The sequence below is a fragment of the Pseudopipra pipra genome, chromosome 10 (genome assembly GCF_036250125.1).
Source record: "Pseudopipra pipra isolate bDixPip1 chromosome 10, bDixPip1.hap1, whole genome shotgun sequence".
Classification (NCBI taxonomy): Eukaryota; Metazoa; Chordata; class Aves; order Passeriformes; family Pipridae; genus Pseudopipra; species Pseudopipra pipra.
This window is the reverse complement of record NC_087558.1, coordinates 17,062,638-17,079,137: the sequence shown is the minus strand read 5'-3', so window position 1 is coordinate 17,079,137 and position 16,500 is coordinate 17,062,638. Positions and strand designations below refer to the sequence as shown.

The 16,500-nt window shown below is 39.8% G+C and overlaps 1 protein-coding gene across 5 annotated transcripts in view; it reads left to right on the top strand.

Annotated features, from left to right (window-relative positions):
* The window catches only part of NYAP2 (neuronal tyrosine-phosphorylated phosphoinositide-3-kinase adaptor 2), a 135,337-nt gene that overhangs the window by 44,221 nt on the left and 74,616 nt on the right, over positions 1-16,500 (top strand). For all 5 annotated transcript variants that reach the window (XM_064666504.1, XM_064666507.1, XM_064666505.1 and 2 more), the window contains one exon: positions 15,367-15,665. In XM_064666504.1, coding sequence (XP_064522574.1) covers positions 15,367-15,665 — 299 coding nt within the window. The remainder of the gene's footprint in view (positions 1-15,366; positions 15,666-16,500) is intronic.

Genomic DNA, 16,500 nt, shown 5'->3' with positions numbered 1-16,500 from the left:
ACCTGTGGTTAATAATTTACACATAATTCACAGAATTGCCCAGAAAGTGGTAGGCATTTTTGGAGATCAGGATAACTACTTTTCTAATGCCAGCAATAAAATTGCCATTTATATTAAAAGCCCCAGAGTGCTTAAAATTTAGTTGGAAGTAGTAGATGAGACATTGCTTAATTTTCTCCTGCCCCTGCAATATCATAGTCAATTTTTGCTGCTGTTTTTAATAATAAATTGGATAAAATGTGCCTGCTATATGCTTTTAGCTATGATTATTTAAACTCTGAATTTTGTTTCTTTTTTCTTTTTCTTTGGTTTAAGTGTTAGGAAATAATTTTCATATGTTTAAAAAAATGGAAGTGGAGACAAGTAATAAGGCCTGTTTTGGATAGCTTGGAGGCCCAGCTGTTACCTGATGGAAAGCCTTTCTCATGTAATAACTTGTAATTTACTTAACATTGCTAATATTTTATAGCCATAACTGCAGTGCAGTGAGAACTCTACAGTCATTCTGGAGGGAACTCAGCCCTCAAATCGCATATAAATGTTCTGTGCTTCTGGAGCTTGCTGTAGGCCCAACTCACTGACCTACTCAGTGGTTTTATTAGCAATTTTAAATAAAAAGACCTCTTTGCCTGCTCTTGGAAATTTTAAAGTTGCTTTGGAGAATTCCAAAATGGGTTCCGTTGTGAAAGAGTCATCAGAACAAGCTTATTCTGCTGATTGCCACATTTCCCTCTCATATGTCTAACAAAGAAATGCTCTAAATTATTTCACCTGTCAAACTACTAGTCACTTCAAGCCACAGTAGAGATAAGCTTTTTTGAGGGTCTAGATCTACTTATTTTTTGTTCAGCCTTCAAAGTATAAGTTAAAACTTTATAGATGAATTTCCCTTTGCCTTAATACAACGAGATGCAGAGTCTATCAAACACACCACTGCAAGCTCACCTTGATAATCTGAGCTTTAGACTCACTCAGCCTGAAAATAAATTGAAATATACTGGAGTTAGTTAGGTTCTTACAGGAACATTTTCTACCACAGGAGTTCTAATGAGCAGGTAATGGACAGATTTGGCAAGGACCTGAATAATAATAAAACACATTAGGGATGGAAGGTAGCTAAGACAGAACACACAGCAAAACAAAAGGGAACAACAATGGTCATTATTAGCAAAGAATACCAATGAAATTTTCAAATTATATATTGCAACACTGTCATTGAAAACAGCACTAGCTGGGACAGAAGCTTTCTGCATTAGATGTGTAAATTGTATGTGTGTATAACTGTCTCTAAGGGAAATTTTGAGGCACTTGAATCTCAAGAACTTTGTTTTGTGGGTGATTTAGTCTCTGTTTTGGCTCTCAGTTACCTTGCACTTTGCAGTTAAAAGGCAGGACAGGGAGACTCCTCTGGCTCTCACTCTTCCCTGCACAAGATGCACCAGGGCACAAAGTGCTCCTCTCCAGGGACAGCCTTAGTCATTTGTCCAACCATTCATATGCACTCCAGTCACTGAGGGACTTGGCTTGAGGAAAAAAGTTGACATTTGTTTATTTCTATAGAAAACAGAGCGGTTTGTTTATACTCCTCTCTAGCTCTGTAGTCCTGACAAAGCATATAAATCATTAGTGGGAAGGATCCAAGCCTGGCTTTGTCAAAGGAGGTGAGGAGACTCTCCATGCAAATGGGACAGAGGAGACTGGGTAATACAGTCCTGCTCAGGTTTCTCAGTTTTGTACTGTTTTTTTTCAAACTGGATGCATAACGATTAGAGTCTCTGCTTTCAAAAGCAAAATGTGATTCGATCAGCTTAGATATTTTCTTCCTACTAGCCTGCATCTTTGACAGTTTTGTGACTGCAATCAGACACTGTCCAGCTGAAATAGGTAGTCAGTTCATATTTTCACAACCAATCTAAACCTTTTGTAGAAGAAATACTGATGTCTTTTTGAAAGGAATCTTTAGTTGCTTTCATTGTACATAAGTATTAGTACAGGAACCCAGTCTTTCATTCCCTGGCTGTATTTCTGTTTCATTTTATCATTTAAAAAAATAGTAATCCATAGCCTTTCAATTTTTCTTTTTTTTTCAGTTCATCAACCAAATTTAATGCTCACGAGACTGAAAAATGTAGGGAAATAGTCGATTTCTAGCTGTCATACTATGTGTGGTGTACAAAACTGGAAAAATATAATAACAGACTTAGGGATATGTTTGGCTTTTCTTTTTTTGCTATGCACTACTCAATTCTGCTGAAAGCGAGGAATTAAGTCAGTGCTCTTCATTTTCCTGTAATTTGAAGCACTCCATTTTCTCCTAGCCTGCAATTCAGGTTATTTCCCAATCCCACTGTGTTCAGAACGTGAAGGAAACACTCATCTGTTCAGTCCTAAAAAAGAAAATTCAAATGTGGCTTTAACATGTCTCTTTGCTGATGTAGGCTCCCTCTGACACACACTGATTGCCTGTCATACTCTTTAAATCAAAGCTACATATCTACATGTTCCATGGTACTATGGCTAATTGTTCCTCTGTTCAGCTGGAAGGGCACTAAACACAGATTAGTAAGCATATGCATAAATAACTCTTATGTATTATGAAAGGTTATAATTTACAGTAATTTTTATCTGTATTTCAAGAATTACAGATGTTAGTATCTACTAGACAACCCAATTTTGTCACTTTCACAGGAGGGAATCTCTCCCTAGGAGGTATTTTCTTTCCTTGGCACTATTCTTTCATGAGCCCTCTTCAAGTTATTTTGGGTCTTGAATCAAAGCTATCCTAATTTTAGTGGATACACCTGTGAAATATGATCTCCTTTTTAATATCTTAGGGTAGATTAGAAGCTTCAACTTGGATCATTAACAAACATCTGGGAAACCGTAGTTTTGATTTCCCAAATTTTTTCTAGTGTCTTGCAACCTTAGATTGCATTTAGTTTTCCATTCCAGATTCCAATAGCAATATTATAAAAGAGCCTTGGCTTTCATTTTAGGAGTGTGGTGTGGATAAAGGAAAACTTGCAAATATGGTGACAGATAACTGTATAACTCAAAGCCTTAATGGAAAAAATGCTGGCTTTACCCTTTACCTCCATGAAGTTTCCACAGGGCACTTTAGACCTGCAATAATGTGATTGTGCTGCCTCTATCTTTTCTCACCTCTAATCATCATCTTTTGTTGTAAAGCAGTGTATCCACTGGCTAAATAACTACGTGCTCATAGCCTTTATTTAACAATTGTTATCTTTCACTTCTTACTGAGTAAAAAATAAAATAGAGATTCTAGAGACCAGAATAATGAGCTGGTCATCACCAGAAACATTAATATTTCTCTGTGCCATTCTAGGTAAGCTGGAAAATCATTTCACCTACAAATTCAAAGAAGTGTGTGTGTTAAGTCCAGTATGGTTCACCCTTCCTAGACCTGAGGACATGGTTTAGTGGTGAACATGGTGGTGGTGCTGGCTTGACAGTTGGACTTGATGATCTTAAAGGTCTTTTCCAGCCTTAATGATTCTATGATTCCATTCTTTCAAACTCAGTAGCCCATTACTGCATTTATTAAGAGGATGACAATGCCTGTTAAAAGATAGGCAAAAGGTATGTTGCCATGAGCTCTCTGCAGGACTTGAAAGCCTGCCTGTTCTAGTACTATACAGAATGGCTCAAAATGTTTGAGTTGAGGCTGCTCTGGTTTAATATCCTTACCATAAGACCATCTTGAAGAAAGTTTTTTTGGGTTAGCATTACAAAACTGGAAATTCTGGGGTAGCTGGTGCAGTAAGAACAGAGCAAAAGGCTTCTTTGTCCTGTCAGGGCACTGGGTGGCAGGGCAAGGTAAGGGGTATCATATATTCTGGAGCAGAGAACAACAATATTTTCTTGGTTTAAAATAAATAAAAAGGCAGAGTTGAATTGCTCTTACTAGAGACAAACAGATACTCTTTGCACTGCCTAGTCTGCAGATAACTGATTTGGGCTGCAGTGCTTGGTGCTTACATACAAGGTGTCTCTGAGGCCCTTGCTGGTTTAAGTTACTTTAAAGTAGGCTGCTGCCTAAATGTAGCTTTGGGAAATGGAAAGACAGCTCATAATTTTTCAGGGTTATTGTTCCTAGATAGAAGACTTTTCAAAGGGGTTTAAGCGACCTGGAAATGTACATACAATGCAACTTACTACCAGCAGCTTTGCAGATTTTAATGGTAGTTCTTAAAGCAAAGAAAAGTAACAGCACATTATTTCTGATGTCATCTTTAATGTAAAATTAGGTCCAGACTTTGTGTAACCCCAGTTGCCACAGCTCACCACCTCAGTGCACAGAATGCACTATTTCTTGCAAGCTGAGATACTTCGAACATGCTCCTCTATAAATGACACCTCTGAAGAGTTGCCTGAGGAATAAAGGGAGTTTACACACTTAGTAGGAACAGCACAGAACTGATCACCTCTCATGCAGGGAACTAAACTAGTACATTCCCTATTTAATTTAGCATTATGCCATTGAATACAGGTTACAAGTGTTTGCTCTTTGTTTTAATGTTTTAGCTCCCTAAAAAATACTCACACAGACTGTCACAGCTTGGAAAACAAGCTGTTGCTTTAGCAAAATTTGCAGCTTCATAGGCTGTAGTGATGACCCTTTGGGCAATGTAAGTACGTGTCCATAAAGGACCATTTAACTACCACTTTCCTTCACTATCAGAACTTGTTGGATGTAGGTTCTGCTCAAAAATTTGGCAAAAAGCTACTCCTGCAGGAAAAAAAAACAACATAACACAGCAGTGCCCCAAATTATCTGAACATCCCCATTTGCAAAAGTAATTCTGAGAGTGATGAAAATCAGCATGTGCTGATTTTTGGCAGCTTTGGCAGGTTATTGGCAGGTTTTATTGTAGCCAGTTGTCTCTGGTGTTAAATTCTTATATACATAAATACCTTTTAGTAGTCTACTGGAGTTCCTGGGTCGGGCCCATTAGCTCTGTGCGCAGATACAGAGAAGAAAAGAATTTCTGTACTTAGCATTTGAACAATTCATCTTGATTTCTAAATGGAATGCCTGGAGATGCAATGAATATATTGGAAGACCTCAATATGGAATCTATTCAGGGGCACACTGGGTATATGTATGCATGGGACAAGCTATACTTTTGCTGACTGTCCTCTTTCAGTGGTCTTAACCACCTCTATGCCCATTACACTTGCTTTTCACATGCTCTGACAGGTAATATTAAGTCAGCTTAGTTTCTGAAAATATAATGTCCTTTTTTATTTATTGCTCTGAGCAAATAAGCAGCTTCTGACAGCCCTGGCTAAGAAACTGACATCCATCAAGACAGAGTTATTTTATATTATTATTTCTAAAATTAGGTGCGAAGAACATAATTATTCTGTTTTGGCAATAACGATCCCTTTGCTATGCATAGAAAAGTGATATAAGCAGAGAGATTTTCAAAAGGACTTTGTACCTTAATGAACAAGTTCTCCAGGCTTTGACTATAAGGATTGCTGATACTGATGTACAGGGTTTCATGTAGATTTTTTAGCAGATTGAGACTGTCCAAGGAAAAAGGAGGGGAGGAGAGAAACACCAATGTACACGTCTGTGTGGAGTGATTCCCTTTCCTGTATTCTGGGTTTAGCACATCTGTCAAAAATATTTCACTTACTTTTTTGAGTCTGTTTCACTTTGCAAAGGACAGACACTCACTGCTGTCCACTTAAATCACAAAGTGGTGATTGACAAAAGAGCTGAAACCTTTCCTCCACACATTAGAAGGAAGAGAAAGGTTAGTAATGCTGGCTGTAAAGTCAAGGCAATGGACTCAGGCACGGGTCTTCCAGTGAACAAAAAGGATTTTCTGGTGAAGATTTCTATGGGTTCGAGAACCTATGACAGCAAAGTGATGTATCCAGCAGAACATTAATGTAGTTAGGTTGGAGAGAGCTGCAGTGAGTTACATTTTCTGTTTCTTGTGCAAAGACCAGTTCAGCACAGAGAGTCACTGTAAGAGGGGAACTTGCACTGTTAGTAGGAACTTGCACTGTGCGTTCCCTTAAAATAAAAATTTAAAAATACAGTTTGTATATTAAAATTGATTTAGTTCTATTTAAATAGCTAATCACAGAATCATAGAATATGCCAGGTTGGAAGGGACCCACAAGGATCATCAAGTCCATTCCTGACTCTGCACAGGACCATCCCCAACAGTCACACCATGTGCCTGAGAGTATCATCCAAATGCCTCTTGAACTCTGTCAGCCTTGGTCCTGTGACAGCTGCCCTGGGGAGCCTGTTCAGTGCCCAACCACCCTCCAGGTGAAGAACCTCTTTCTAATATCCAACCTTAACCTCTCCTGACACAACTTCAGGTCATTCCCTTGGGTCCTGTCACTGGTCACCAGAGAGAAGAGATCAGTGCCTACCCTTCTTCTTCCCCTCAGGAGGAAGTTTTAAGTGCAATGAGGTCTCCCCTCAGTCTCCTCTTCTCCAGCTGAACAGACCAAGTGCCCTCAACCACTCCTCATACAGCCTTCCCTCAAGGCCCTTCACCATCTTCATTGTCCTCCTTTGGACATTCTCTAAAACTGCCACAATATTCAAGGTGAAGCCACCCCAGAGCAGAGCAGAGCCCCCAGGACATGGTTGGCCCTCCTGGCTGCCAGGGCACTGCTGACTCACATTCAACTTGCCATCGACCAGGACCCCCAGGTCCCTTTCCTGGCACTGCTTTCCAGCATCTCATTCCCCAGTCTGTCCATACATCCAGGGTTGCCCCATCCCAGGTTCAGAATCTGGCACTTTCTCTTGTTGAACCTCATGGTTGGTGATTGCCTAGTCCTCTAATTTGTTGAAGTCTCTAGGCAGGGCCTCCCTGCCTTTGAGGGAGTACAACTTCTCTGAGTTTGCATATGCTTTTTTAGCAACTAAAAACTGACCCGAATGTCAGTGAAAGCAGTACCTAAAATATTACTAAAATATTCAGATATATGCCTGGTCAAAAGAATGTAAATTCTTGAATTTTGTCATGTGCTGTGATTTTTGGAAACAAAATTGCCTTATATGAATATAACAGGTCTAGAGTGGTGAGGTGCCAGAAGACAAGCCATTGCATAAAACTGTCCCTTCAGTGGAACCTACATCCCTGTTATATCCCTACTGTGACTGTGCTACTGAGACCTTCTCCCACTGTGCCAGGAAGTGCCTCTCCCTTTCTTATCTACTCACATGGCATTTATAAAAGAGGTAGGTCATTTATACAAAGAGGTAGGTCATCTCAGGGAGTGTATTTTGAACTGCAAGTTATGAATGATAATATTATCAGAAGAATTATGTGAATAACTGGAGTTTCAGGTCACTAGTCAAATAAGAAAAATCTATATGTTTTGCTACAGATCACACTGAAGTGAAATTTGTAAAGAGTTTTCCTTCAAAATGAAATGTTGCTCTTCCTGTTCACTGCAAGTGAGGTCCTTTCAGAATCCTTTCTCTTTAGAACTGGATGCCATAGGAAACAGTTATTTAAAACAATATTTTCTTTGTATTTGAGCTTGGATTTTAAAAGGAAAGTAGAGGCATGTTTGCTCAAGGGACTCCGAAGGGCATCTGTACAATCTGTGTTTAAAATAAACCGAAATTTGGAAAGGGCAGACCCAGTACAACATCTCAGCCTGTACAGAGCGCTTGGTTCACAGGTCACCATTCATAGAGTCAGCACATTTCATTTAGTTCTCCAGGTTTAAACTTTTCGCAGCATCTGATCCATGAAAAGGCTTTTTTTACTTTGTGCAAATTTTATTTCCATTAAAACTCCTTGAGTCAAAACTGAAGAAACATTTTATTACGAAAATGCTCAAAAGTGATTTTGCATGTTAATTTGTTCCCATATCTCATTGAAATATTTATTTAGCCACAGTTGCTCAGGCAGAGTGGAGTCTGGGCCATGTGGTTTTTCACTGAATGTGATAAAAACACAGCCTTGTTCTAGCTCCACCCATTTTTGACAGGATGCAAAACCCCACTCCATTAACACGAACATGCATTTGCACTCAGTTTAAACCATTGCATATGGTCGATGTCTAATTCTAGGTGACTCTGAAAATGTGAGCTTTCATTTGCTGGCTTTTAGCTCTGCGTCCCCCAGTGCAAAATCAAAAATAACTGTAGCCATATAAAAGCAGAGCACGTTTCACTCCCGCCTGTTAAGTGTTGTCTGTTCACAACTCACAGACCTTCCCATGTGCGTCAGCTGGGTCACAGTCACACGTGGGGCTGGAGCACTGGGCACCCTGTGCCCCAGATACAGCAGTGAGTGTTGGTCTTTGAGGAAAGCACTGTCAGGCCTTTGTGGTTGTTCAGCCCCATGTACTCATCCTTAGTCCTGGTTTTAAGAGGCAGCCTACTATAGGGCGAAAGAATTCCAGTGGAAATCAGAAGTAGTACCTGCACTTCTGTTACAGTTCTGTTAAGCTCTCTGTGGATCCTTACTCCTCAGTTGCTCCTTTCCAAGCTGCTTAACTTATGTCAAATTTGTTGTAAAAATAGCATACAGAGCTTTTATTTATCAACGTTCCCTATAAACTGTTTTGGGTTTGTTTTGATTGTTTTTCCCCAGAACTACTGCTATTGGTAGCATTTTCAACCTTTTGCATTACAGAAACAGTTCACTTCAGAGCATAGCAGATCATCGTTTGAAATCAGGTTTTCTGACATTATATGGAAAACCTGCTGTGGACAATCTTGGTTAGTTTTGCTTTTACTGTCCATTGTGCACTGCATAGGGATTACAACTGCCTTTTGGTTGCTCACCAGGGACTCAGTTAATCTTTTGGTACAGCTACAAGTTGTAGTTCTGTTTCATCTGGGCAATCTTCTGTGAGCAAGATTCAGTCCTGTTGGGGGTGGTAGAGCCAGAGTCTCAACAGTACCCCAGAGTGTTTGAAGAAATAATCCAGTCTCAGAATATGTGGACACACATCTGCAAGTGCCGTTGCTTACAACAGGCTCACGAGTGACAGGTGATTTCCACAAAACTTCCTGGGTATTTCAGGGCAGTAATGCAGGCACTCAAAGAGGGGGTGTCAGCTCATTGCATATTTGTGGGATCAAACCCTGGGCCTGTGGGTTTGACAGGTGTGATAAAAGAATAAATTTTATTTTATAGCAGTAATGTATTCTGTATCCTGAGAGACCTGACTTCTTAAGCAGCACCTGATCTCCTACCTCAAATGCAGAGGCATATGGCAGAGGTAAGATGTTAGATGTGCATAGACATGTCTGTTGCTCACTTTGAATAGTCCTCCAGGTGCACAAAATGGCTCTAAATTTGACCTTTGTCATGACTCATTTACATTTTATCTTGTATCTAAAAGGATGGTAGTATTATCCTTTGGATCTTGATGTAAGATCACGGTGAGTCATTTGAAGTATTTCAGAAAAGTAATACAGAGAAAAAAAAAGTATGTCTATTCTTTGGGAATAAGGAGGGGGACCTCTGAAGTGGGATTTAAAAAAATAGAAATGTATGTAATTTATATGTTTAATTTTTGTAATAAAAATCCTGTAGGTTTGTGTAGAAGCATACCTACAGCACAGTTCCTGAATCCATGATTGTGAACCTGCTCTTATTTCTTCAGTATTACATTTCATGGTCTGCTGAAATCATGTTTAGGGGATAAAAATAGTATATCTTCTGTTTTTTGGCATCCAACCTCTAATTTACAAATATAATTTATGCTAATCTTGAAAGTGCTTCTCAGATACAAAGTAAAATGTGTCATCCCTAGTATATGTGTGTATAATTTATTCTGATGGGGAATAGACATTTCAAAGCCATTTCAGGCCTTCATATGCAGAACATTTGATATGAGCAGAGGAGCAGGGTGTTCATTGCTCTAAGAGTGAGGAAATGGTTAAAATAACAATAGCTACTCTCTTAACCCAGAAAACATAGATGCATTATGGGATAAATTGCTGTTTGCACAGCCAAACCAGCTTATACAAAATGCCTGAGTTATGTATTTGTATTTCTTTTGTGGTTTTGCTGTTGTATAGTAATTTCTATGGAAAATTCTTCCTATATTATCACAGTTAATTTTTTTGTGACTATTCTTCAGTCTCTGACTCAGATGGTTTCCGTGATGGATTAGAAGCATGTCATGGGGGGTTAGCTCCTTGTGGGCTTGCAGCTCCCCAGAGGGAAGAAGCCTGGCCATCCATGTGCATCATTTGCCCTGTAATTCATAGTTCTCCCCATTTCCACACAGGAGCCTGCAGAGACTCCCAGCTCAGTTTCTGCCAGCTAACAAACCAGTATCTGTGACTGAGTCTTCTTCAAGCACAAGAGGAGCTGCTATTGAAATAATTTCTCTTGGTTCTCTGGAATTTTAACATTTAGAAGGATGGTGACCTTTTTTGGTCCCCAATTGGTGTGTATCACAGCAAAGATTGGCAAAGTACCTCCAAAGATGCCATGTCCCCAGCAGAGGACATTCCCCCTCCTCCTGCTTAAGAGGTCAAGTCTCATAGTCAGGTGTAGCTCCTGTTTTGAACTTGTAGCTAAAAAGTCAGAATATCTCACGTAAAGAAGCACAGGAAGAAAAATAGAAATTGTACGAAGATGAGGGGAACTACCAAACGGTTCTTGGTGCCTGAGGCATGAAACTAATCCATTGTAAGTCTGAACTGATAAGAGAATTTTTGCATGAATTCCAAGAACAAGAGTAGATAGATGGCTGGGAGGAAAATGTACCTCTAGGGTATTCTGACTTTATGGAACTTAGGTAGTCTCAAGATTTCTACTCCTTACAACTGCACATTGTTTATAGTTAAACAAGTAACACCAAGTAAAACAAAAGTTTTCATACAACTATTAATTTCTTTTCCAGGAATTAATTTGGTTTCTGCTTGGACCAATTAATGAAACTGCACAGCAAATTAAATTTGTTTTTCAATGCTGAGTAGGAACAATGCAAATTAAAAAGACCACACTGACTGAGGCAGTCAGTCTCTGGATACTTTTTCTTTGCTACGTATTTTTCAACAATGTGATGAAAACTTATTTATGTTAGTTATCTAACTTAAAAATATATTCATAGTCAATAGGAACACTATGACTCATGACAAAGCAAGGTGGACATGACCTTGTCCGCACTGCATCCATTTAGAGTACTTACTGTGTTCATTTTTAATGTTTAGTCTTCCTCTATAACTGGCCCTTTTGTGATGTGTAATAAAATGAATAATATAAAATATTTCTCCTTTGTAGTTCTTCAAAGATGTAAACAATTCCATTATTCTCTGCTGTAGTTAGGTCAATACCCCAATATCTACATGGTAGAACAGAGCAGGCAGAGCACCAGAAGCTGAACTGTGATGTGTCCAGGACTGCCATGATTACAGCCTATGTGCCAGCAGGCTGATACCACAGGTAGGAGCAGCAAGGTCAGTGTGATTTAATGCCAGCCCAGTTCTGACCTCAGCTGATCTCAGCTGACAGACAAAACCTGTATTGGAGATGTAACAGGACTCATCGGATCCATCAGTTGGATCACTTGTTCATATTTTAAAAGTGAAATCTGAAATCCACTGTTACTGATTTAAGGCAGATCCAATAATATTGGTATTTTTGTAATGATTTAATTCCAGTATTGTGTGGAAGAAGGAGAAGGATGGGAAGCTTGCTTACCTTGCAGTGCACCCAGGAAGAGAGCATGTAATCTGGCAGCACTCAATGGTTTACACTGGCCTTGTTAGGAAGGCTTTGGAAAAGTCTTGTAATGTGGTTTTGAAAGGAGAGATGCTTCAGAATAGTCTTCTTAAGGGTGTCTGAAACCAACCTCATTGCACCCTTTTCTCTACTCACTACAGCACCAGTCACTAAACTTGGCAAACACTAAAGTGCTTTTTCAGCACAAAGTCAGCTTTGATGTAAGTGTGTAACATGAGTGATCATATGATTAATTTTGTTGTTATATAATTCATGTCTCTCTTTGGAGACAAATATCTTGCATTTTTAACAGTTATTTGAATGCCATGCATAATTCTTTGTCAGGGAAGCAGTTGATCCTGGCCAAGTTTGAATTGAAACTTCCCAGAGGTATAATCCAAATCTGTATTTCCATATATATTAATAAACTATGTAATACTTGCAGCAACTCACCTAATACCGTTTTGAAATGAAATAGAACTCATTATCAACACAATGAGGAGCACAGACTCTTCCTTGTCAGAAATAATGGAGTGAGATTACACAATTACTTTCTCTCACTGTCTCTTTAGTCATTTATGTAACAAGGTGTGTGTAAAGGTTTCTTGGCTTGTGCTGTAGGGGGACACACACTGGTCCCAGCCAATTCTTATGGTTGCAAGCAGGAGGAGTATATAAATAAATCCTTTAATTCTGTCTGGTTTCATGATGTAACATCAGCAGCATTTTGCACTGCACAAGTCTAAATGGAGCTTCAGCTTGTTGCTACCTGAGGGTAGGGGATGCCATGTTTGAAATCTGTCATCCTGATTTTGGACTTTGGCTCTGGGTAAGAGTCTGAAGTGATTCCTTTCTCTTTGTACCACAGAGAATTTTGGTCTGTATTGGGGGACACAGTCTTAAGCTGTGCCAAGGGAGGTTTAGTTTAGACATTAGGGAGAAGTTCTACACAGAAAGAGTGATTAGACACTGGAATGGGCTCCCCAGGGAAGTGGTGGAGGCACCGTCCCTGGAGGTGTTTAAGGAAAGACTGGATGTAGCTCTCAGTGCCATGGTCTGGTTGGCAAGGCAGTGTTGGATCATAGGTTGGGCTGGATGATCTCAGAGGTCTTTTCTAACCTAGTTGATTCTGTGATACTGGGATGTGAGCTTGGCACTCCACCTTGTATGAGGCTGGCATGTACTAGTCAGGCTCTGCTCAGAAACCTGCTGCCAACACTCAGGGATTGCTACCAGTGTAAGTAATAAGCCTAAGCCTTTTGTGATCCTGGTCAATGACCAGGGTCCTGAATCAAGAATTAGAGACTAGTCTTCTTCAGCTTGCGGTTTACATTGCTTAACCATCAGCTGCAGGTTGGCTCCTACACTCAAAGAAGAATGGACTCTATTTTGAATGTGGCTGAGAAGGGGGAAATGGTGTCCTGCTGCTTTTTCTAGTAGCTGAGCAGAGGATGTAAAAAAGCAAGACCAGATCTACTTCAACTGTGAAGCAGAACAGAATGTTCTGTCCCCGTCTGTAACTGCAACCTCTCTCTGACCTGGCTATAGGGCTGTTTATTGTGGAGGAAGTGTAGGAAGCAGGTAGGAGGTTTGCATCCATGATACTGAAAGGAACTCAGTAAAGAAGAAAAAAAATTGAGGGAAGGGAAAGAAAGGACGTGATTTAATTGTTTAATAAGACAGTGCATTTAGACACCAGACATATTTTGAAAGTTTTTATTTCTGGAATACAAGATGAAGCAGTTTGGCAAAAAAACTTCGTGCTTAATATAAATGCAGTTCTGTGTATTCTTAGGAAAAGGATGAAACCTGTCACCTTCATGGAATTTGTGCAAGTCATTCTGGAACAGAATGTGTCTTACACTGTGTGCTTTAAACACCTTCAAACTGCAGTGAAGTAAATGCACTAATTAAATAGTATAACCCATTAAGAATTCTAATACTGGAAACTTGGCAAAATGAAATTTTATTTGCTAAAAGTGATTTATCCAATGGACTTAAGGCAGGAAACAGACTCCCCACCTGCATCCTTCAGCATTTTTGGATAGTAATCTTCTTTAAATAATTTGACAGGCCCTTTTTGTAGTCCAGTGTCAGAGGATTATATTATTTTCAGAACAATTTATGAAAGATTAGTAGAGGCATAGTTAATCATTTCAACTAGCTACAGTTTTTTTATAAATATTCAAATTAATGAGTTCTACCTTTTGATCTTTCTGCCTGCAAATCCCTCTGGAATTGATGCCAATTAGGATTTGGTAATAACTTAGTTATGAACAGGGACCAGTGTGTGCATGTGTGTGGCATGCCTGTGTGCACATGTTCACACATGTGGTTAGGTGTCAATGCCCCTGGAGAGTGGCACATGATCAATTAGACCTGTTCAGGGGGACATCTCCACTCAGAGAGGAAATGGAATAAAAATGCAAGGACAATAGTAAGCAAACAAAAGTTCTGCTTTATCATGCACAAAGTTGTGCACTGCTTGTTGCCAGTCTGATGCTTTTAGGACAATTACGTACAGCTTGTACTCTTCACACTATTAAGAAATGTTCTTGTTTTTAAAGAAGGAAATGCATTCCAGCACCAAATAAATGGCACCAGCCCAAGGCAACATGGAATAAGAAACTTTCAGAGAAGCACACTGACCCCGCTTAGAGCTTCACTCTGTGTGAAGGGGAAACAGGAGCTAAGTAGGGCTTTCTGGGACTTACCAGTTCTTGTACTAACACTTCTGTGTGCCCACAGTGGTACCATTTCAAACCTTGTTGCAAACAGGCCCATGCTGACCTGTGTGTGTTGCTGAGTTTCTTTGCATAGTCACTGAATTGCCTTAATTGAAATGTGTAGTAGGTTTACAGTATAAGCACCAGTAAGAGCTGTTTTTCAGAACTGATAAGCCTGCATGAGTAGGGCAGGAACAATACCAGGTTCTCAGTTCTGCCACCCACAGTAAATTTGGTATGAGGACACTTGTTTCAACTGAAATTTCCTTCTTCTATACCTACATTTCTGAATGGTTGGAGGTTATTTTCTTGCTGGTGTCCCACAGCCTATGGCCTTTTCATCTCCTACATTTGTAACTTAATACTCTGAAGCTACTTGTGTTGCAGCTTTATATGGATTTCATGAGATGTTAATGTTCAGTTTCCTATATCCAAGTAATTTTTACCATTCTCTAATGTCAAGAGAAATGATTGATTGGACCCCAAAAGCCTTGTTTCCCAAGCTGCATGAGTATCTGTACTCAAAGATGAGTGTCAGGGAGCGTGAATCAAAACACAGTGTTGTATTTCTAAAACATTATTCTTTGCCCAACTCACAGTCTCCTGTCTTCCTGAAAATTCAGTTCTGATTTCAGATGTTTGAAATTTATTCTATAGACAATTTCTAGTCACAATGGTATGAAATCTGACAAAAACTTTTCTCAGTTTCTTCTTGTAAAGTTTTGAGTGCATAGCAGTGTATCTGCATCTCAGTTGTTGGCCTATATTGAAAAATAGACCTCTCATAGTCATCTTGTTTTAAGAAAAGAGCATTGCTCGTTCTCAAATTCAAAAGTAGGATCTGCTCATCAGAGGCAGAAGTGAGACCCTGGTTCCAGGTACAGTTCAGGCGAAGGTGGATCATTTACTTACATTTGTGCTTTCTCTTACAGCATAGGTGGAGAAGTAGCAAGAGGAAATGAAGGCAGTTACGTGGGGAAACATTTCCGCATGGGATTCATGACAATGCCGGCTCCTCAGGACAGACTGCCTCATCCTTGCTCCAGTGGCTTTACCGTGAGATCCCAGTCTCTTCATTCTGTTGGAGGAACTGATGATGAAAGTAGCAGCTCTCGTAAGCAGCCACCTCCAAAACCGAAGCGAGACCCCAACACCAAACTCAGCACCTCATCTGAAACAGTCAACACAGGAACAACAAGTAAAAGTGGGAAACTACCGGACCGGACTGAAGGTAAACAGTGTAATTCTTTGGAAAAAAAGGGTTTCGGTGAACCACTGTTAAGATCATCCAGCTGATAATTTTGCATTTAAGAATTGTGTGTCAGTGCCAGCACAGGTATCCTAGATCACTGTTGTCTAAATTTTGGACCAGTGGATAGTTTTGCCTTTGACATATGTCATAGAACTGTACCACTTACATGGTCTGATTGTATACTGGGAAATGAGTTGAGTTTATCCAAAATGAAGAGGAAGAGAGATTGCTATCAGTTGGCATGTAGGACAATGTTATCTGCCCACCAGCCAAGGTACACTGACCGTATCAGTAGCACTGTGCAAACCACAGCTCTGGAAAGGGTCCTCCTTAACAAAGGAGTGAAGAACAGAAATTACTGAAAAGGATACTGCATGGCCCTGAAACTCCACAGCAAGGAAATGTCATCCAACAGTAAAAATTGTACCCAGGATGATATAATGTATTGCCCAAAGCTTCTGTTTGTGTCTGAGTCTGCATTTTCTCTTCCCATTCCTCCCAGTTACTTTTCAACCAGTGCAGCATTCAGAAGAAAATTAACAAATGGACGGAATAAGGATATTGCTTCCTTACTCTGAACTACTAAAGATGAGCTAACGCTATAGACATCCTCTCCTTCCTTTCTTCCATGCTGGAAATGCATTCTGTGCAGCAGTAGGACCAGCTGTACTCCCTCCTAGGAGCTATCGGGATACTCTTTCTCACAGTGTGAATGGTTTTGGTCAGTGCTGGTCTTTCCCACTGCTGTGTTACATATCAGTTTTGACATCCCATACAGTACGTTGTGCTCTTAGCACATATCCCTTTTGCTTGG